The 6,000-nt window shown below is 54.5% G+C and overlaps 1 protein-coding gene across 1 annotated transcript in view; it reads right to left on the reverse strand.

Annotated features, from left to right (window-relative positions):
* The window catches only part of ONECUT2 (one cut homeobox 2), an 88,587-nt gene extending 83,072 nt beyond the window's left edge, over window positions 1-5,515 (reverse strand). The window contains exon 1 of the mRNA XM_081881543.1: window positions 3,808-5,515. Coding sequence (XP_081737669.1) covers window positions 3,808-5,041 — 1,234 coding nt within the window. The 5' untranslated portion in view covers window positions 5,042-5,515. The remainder of the gene's footprint in view (window positions 1-3,807) is intronic.
* Window positions 5,516-6,000: the final 485 nt, after the last annotated feature.

Here is a 6,000-nt window from a genome sequence, read left to right on the forward strand (position 1 = left end):
CTTCCCCCACCCCTCTGCACAGGTCGCTGCTGTTGCAGCTGTGAAATTGAGTGGACCAAACGCTGGGTTGTCACTCCATTGAAATACGCCGAAACCTCCACCCTCGGTTTGCTGCCAAGGCTCCAGTTCTGTGACTCCCCAACCCAAACCGGAGTGCGCTTCGCAATCCACCCCCACCCCACCCCCAAGCATTCCCCATTTCCCCCGGCTCTCCATAAGCACCCAGATTTAGTTTAATAATTCATAGAAAGAGGGCTTTTGTTCTTTTTCTCTGCGCACGTCCCCCGCGCTTTTGCTGGTGTCTGCAGCTACGCGTAAAGTCCATGGTAATATCTCCTCCCTCCGTTGGATTCTTCGAGCAATGCCAGCAACTTCTCCAATAGACAAGCTGCGGTGGTGAATATGGCAATATTGGCCATCCCCGCACCGTGGAGAACTCCTTAGGCTGCGTTGCAACAGGTGTGCCAGGGCTACTCGGAATAAAACGGCGGATCAACATCCAAAACGGAGCCGGAGCGCATCTACACGCGGTTTTTCGAAAGGTGCAACCCGCATACTGTTGAAAGTAACAAGGGAACGAGATTGTGGCTGTTCTAGAAACCTTATCAAACAATCAAGTTTTTCCTCCTCTTTAACTGACTCCTAGCCGCACCTTCAACGCACCTGCTGGAAGGAAAGCTCGTTGATTTCAATGGGCCCTACTTTCGCGTAGTGCATTCAGAGGGGAGCTGCAAGGAAGCAGCCTAAGAGCACAAGCCTCTATATGTTTACTCGGAAGTAAGTGCCGCTGTGGAGTTAAAAGTGCAACCTAAATGGGATCGCGACGCCAAAAATGTTCATAATAGTATCTTAACCTGCTGATATTCAATAGGCAGGACAGAAATGTATTTCCTACCTATTGTCACCATTGCACCTCTGATTTTGGATTATAATCGGGCAGCTTTGAAGGTCAGCATATTTTTTAATGCTTTGAAATATGAGCTTCTAGACACAAGATGTGCGTGCGGTCCCATTGGAATCCATAGGGTTTACTTCCAAAGAAGGGCGTTGAGGACTTGAATCCTAAAAAGCAAGAGATTTGGGGGTGCATTCCAGCGCTTTCCCCCCCATCCTGAAATTCCTTCGGCTCTGCGTAAATCTCTTCTCAAAAAAAATCAGAAAGAAATATGGGACCCCCTCAGCACCCCAGTCTAAAATAACGCCGCGTTAAACCAAGAGGAAAACACCACCGTAATACTCTCTCTGTCCCCCTCCCTTCGTTCCCAACGCTTTGCTTTATTACCGCAAACAACCTTGCTATTAAAAGGGGGAATACCATGCAAAAGGCGGGTCGATAGACCAATTCAGACGGTTCTCACGTTAATTATCATCAGTAAGACCCAATGAGGAAGGGGAGGGGGGCCGAGAGGGAGGGAAGGAGCGGGTGGAAGCGGAGCTCATCTTTGGAGACGAGGTGTTCACAAACTGTCTTGTTAGGGAAAGAGTGACGTGACAACACACACACACGAACAAAGGATGTAGCTACACACCCAGCCTCGCCAGGAAAGCAAAACATTCACACACGCAATTTCCTCTCCTGCCTTAGCTTCCCACGAGCTGGTAACGCGGCTCATAATTAAGAGAGGAGGAATGCTAATTATTAATAAATCGCCGGAGACGCGTCAGGGGGGGAAAAAACCCCACTCCCCACCCTCCTAGCGCCCCCTCCCCAACGGAGAGGGATTTGAAATCTCCTGCAAAGGATCGATCAGTCCTTTGGTATATCTATAGTAAAAGGCAAGGGTAATTTTGGGGATGGGGTGGGAAATTGGGGTGGGGTAAGAAGAATTTGGAAGCGAAGTCATCTCTTGGGGGGGAGGTATCCCTATGTAGTAGTTTTCCCCTCTGCTAATCAATACCAGCCAACGATTAATTGCAACAGACCAGAATCAATCAAACTACAGGTGAATGAGGCAATTGTCAAGGATAGAGGAGGAGGAGGGATTCCTCTTATTAAACGCGGTTGTAAACATTGGACGGGGGCGTTAGACTGTGTGAGAATGTTTAAATATGCCCAGCTGGAGCAAGCCTAGGAAACAATAGATCTCAATGTACCAGAAATCAACACTCTCCTCTGTGACTCTAGCCTTGGGCATCTAACTACCTTGTGATGAAGGGTGATGAAAGGATGAGAGGCGAATCCCCACACAGGGTTATCTTTCCATACCCGAGGCTGCACCGCAAAATAGCTGTCAAAACCATGGTGCAATCAGTTTCCCCTACTGATGCATACATTGGAAATGGGATGGAAATATATATATTTATACACACTCCCTTCTGGCGTCTCCCAGTTTCAGCCCATTCAGCGTGATTTGCATAGTAAGATCTGCCGAGCATATCCCCCTGCCCGCCTTTATCCAGGTGATTCATTTGTCAACCATCCGTACTGTAATATTTTTTCATTACGCACAAATGGACGAAATTCCTTGCCATCTTTAGAACAATAGAAGGGGTAGAATGCTTCCCTTAGCTGCCACTAGAGGGCGCCCGCAAACAACTCGGCACACATCAAAAGAACAATATACCAAAAAAATGTGATTGTTCTCTCTCCTTCCCCCTCCCCCCACGCTCAAATATATCCAATCTGTTCTGCAGAAAATAGCGCCCTTTCCCCTGCTTCCTTCCTTCCCTCCCTCCCTCCCTCCCTCCCAAAAGAGTCCCCAAGCTTTCTGAGGCGTTCATCTGGTAGCTTTCAATCTCAGCGCCTCATTTTTCGCAGAGCGAACCCGGGTTTTAATTCTCCATTTCCACTCATAATGACTTTTAAATGATACACACACATATCTGAAGGGAAAGGTGGGGGGTGGGGGTAGACGAGGATGGAAGATTTCCACCTCGACACAACCACACACGCTTTTATTTATCTTGCAGACACCTTAGCAGACTCCAAAGAGGAAAGCTTTGGTTTTGTGCTCCGTTTCGAATGTAATAAATAGACGAATTAATTCACAAACAGCACTCAGAGATTGGAGCTGAGAAAGGCACTGTCCTTTCCCAAAGCTGGGATAGTCAACGTGGCGCTCGCCAGATGCTTTTTGCACTCCCCTTAGCCCCAGACAGCATGGTCAGTGGGTCAGCAATGAAGTCCATCATCACCTGGCGAAGGGGCACTAGGTTGGCTACCCCTGTTTCACAGCATACACAAAGCTGTAGCTGTCTTCTCCCGCGCCCGCTCCCCGCGCATCCTAAAAGCTGGTCAGGGGAGAAGAGCTGCTCCCTTTTCTCCATCTTCCAGGGAACTTTCCTGAGAGAGAAGGGGCACAACACAACAACACAACCCTCTCCAAAGAAGATGTCTAATTTTGGAGGATTCCTGCCCGGAAGATTGAAACCTCGGGGATTGTTTATAGGTGTCGCCATCCAGAAGTACCACAGAGACCCAAACCGAGACCACCGAATAAATAATAATAATAATAATAATAATAATAATAATAATAATAATAAGGCAAGGGCGCGGAGGGAGGTGGGGAAGAGAGCAAAGGGCCTGGGCATTGTCTCGTGAGCATCCTCTCCCGAAAACCAAGGCGGTTGGTTCTTGGGACAACCCATCAGCCAAGTTCAAAAGCCTGTGCAGCACTCAGGCCCTACGCGCACACACACACACACACGTAGGCGAAGTAACCTCTCTCCCTAGCCTCCAACCTGTTTTGACCCGAGGACCAACAGACTTGGCCGCTGACTCCCTGGGAGAGCGAATATTCTGGTGACCCCCCGTGACACACAAGGAAAGACCTGGGGAGAGCGAGAGGGACGGGTGGGAAGGCTTACCAGCAAGTCTTAAGGCTGACATCCTCTGGAACTCGGGTTCCTGCAGCCATTTCCACATTCTCCTGAAGGTCTCCCTGCCCGATTTCAGTTTACTCCAAGGTTTAGGGTTCCTTAGAAGGTCTGAAAGGGTCCCCTGAGAACGGCACAGCACCCTCTGGGCGAAAATGGCCTGGGGGATGCTGTAGCGCTTCAGCTCGGCCGTGATTCTCTGCGCCACTTCTTTGGTGTTGATCTCTTCCAGCTGCCCGGAGTTGTTGACCTGGGTTCCCGAGGAAGAAGACGGGGGCCTCTCCCTGCCGGAGGCCAAGACCGGCCCGTGAGACTGAGGGTGGCCTCCGGGGTGGCTGGGGTGGTGCATCCCGTTGAGGTGAGACATCATAGGCGCCGGAGGGGTGCCCAGGCCCCGCGACAGGTGCTGCTCCCCGCGGGCCAGCATGGCAGTGTGCGCGTCGAAGTTAGGGCTCAGCATCTTCTCGTGGCCCGCGGGGCCGTAGCTCTGCAGGCCCTGCTGGGTGTTGTGGATGGAGCCCAACCCGTTGCCCAGGGGGCTGCCGCCCAAGGGGGACAAGCTCTGGCCCATGCCAGGCATCTCCTTGTAAGGGCTGTAGAGGTTGTTCATGGCCGGGAGGCCCCTCTCGTCGCGCATGAGGGTGAAGCTGCCGCTCACGTTGCCCGACAGGCGCTGGTGGTGGTGGTGGTGCGCGTGCGGGTGGTGGTGCGGGTGGTGGTGGTGGTGGTGCGGGTGGTGGTGCGCGTGCGGGTGGTGGAACTTATCCGACACGGTGGAGATGGGGGGCAAGGGCTGCAGCGGCGTCAGCGTGGTGTAGGTGCTGGTCATGCTCATGCCCGGAGGAGACGAGTCGCACGGCATGCTCATGGCGTGGTGCAACGGGATGGACAGCTCCGCGCGGTAGTCCCCCGCGCCGTCCAGCAACGAGGCCATGCTGGTCACCATGGCTGAACGCGACGAGGCGGACGCCAAGTCCTGGTGGGAAGGCGGCGGCGGAGGGCCTGGAGGCGGCGGCGGCGGAGGCGGCGGCGGCGGGTGGACCCGGAGCGATCCGGCGCTCCGGCTGCTGGGGTGGTGGTGGGGGCTGGGGCTGCCCATCAGCTCCTGTTCATGGCTCGAGGGCCCGTGCAAGGGGCCCAGCGTCTCCATTGTCATCTCCGGGTTCATGGCGCAGCTGTCCAGCTCTTTGGTTAGGCATCGATAGGAGGTGCACGCAGTCTTCATTCAGTCCATGGAGAGGGGTGGTCGGCACCAGGGGGCTTCGCGGGGCTGGGTGCAGAGGGGGAAGGCAGGCAGGCAGACGGAGCTCCGGGGGTCGCTTGGCTCTGGGGAAGGGGAGGAGGTCGGGGGAATCAAAAGCTCCAGCCGCGGCGCTTCGCCAGAGGAAGATGCTAGATGCTGCTCCTGCTGTGTTGGGTTTTCCTTTCTTTTTTTTGGACGGGGGGGTGTCGATATAAGGCCTCTCAGTTGTGTGCGTGTGTGAATTGTGTGGTGAGTGCGTGTGGGGGGCGGGAGGGGAGCCGAGAGAGAGAGAAGGGGGGGTGGGGGAGAGAAAGAGAGAGAGAGAGAAGGGAGGGCAGCCACCAGCCTCTCCGTCAGCCTGGCCAGCGCCGCTGCAGCCGCCTCGCCATGTCCGAGCCCTTTCCTGCTCTTACGTCGTCTGTTTGGGTAGCTGGAGCTGTCCAGAGTTGCGATCGAGGCTCGCCTCCCATCAACCTAGCCCAGCCCCGGGGAAAAGGCGGGCTCTGCGGACGGATGGACGAGGCGATCGCCCACTCAGGACGCCTCGCCGAGCCAGCCGGCTCAAGGTCTGCGGGAGCCCGGCCAATGGCAGAGGCGAGGAGGAGGAGCGACGCGCCGGGAGGCTTCAAGCTTGCCTGAAGATTCCCAGGCACTGAAATCAAACGCCAAGGAGAGAGACAGAGAGAGAGAGAATGAAAGAGAGAATTTAAAGATGCAGCGTCCTCCTGCCTTGGCTATTGAGACGGAGCTGGCCAGCCCTGCTTTTCTCTTTCTCTCTCTCCGTGCCCAGGCGCAAGCAGGGCGCACGGCGCGCACAAAGGGAACGCGGGAGAGGGAGCTTGTGAAGATGGGGGGGAGAGGAGAGCCACGCCCGGGAGCTGCCTCGCTTCTCGGAAATAAAAATAAAATAGCGGGGTACCGCCAAGGCAGTAATCAGAGGC

Source organism: Podarcis erhardii (genome assembly GCF_964252035.2).
Source record: "Podarcis erhardii genome assembly, chromosome: 11".
Classification (NCBI taxonomy): domain Eukaryota; kingdom Metazoa; phylum Chordata; class Lepidosauria; order Squamata; family Lacertidae; genus Podarcis; species Podarcis erhardii.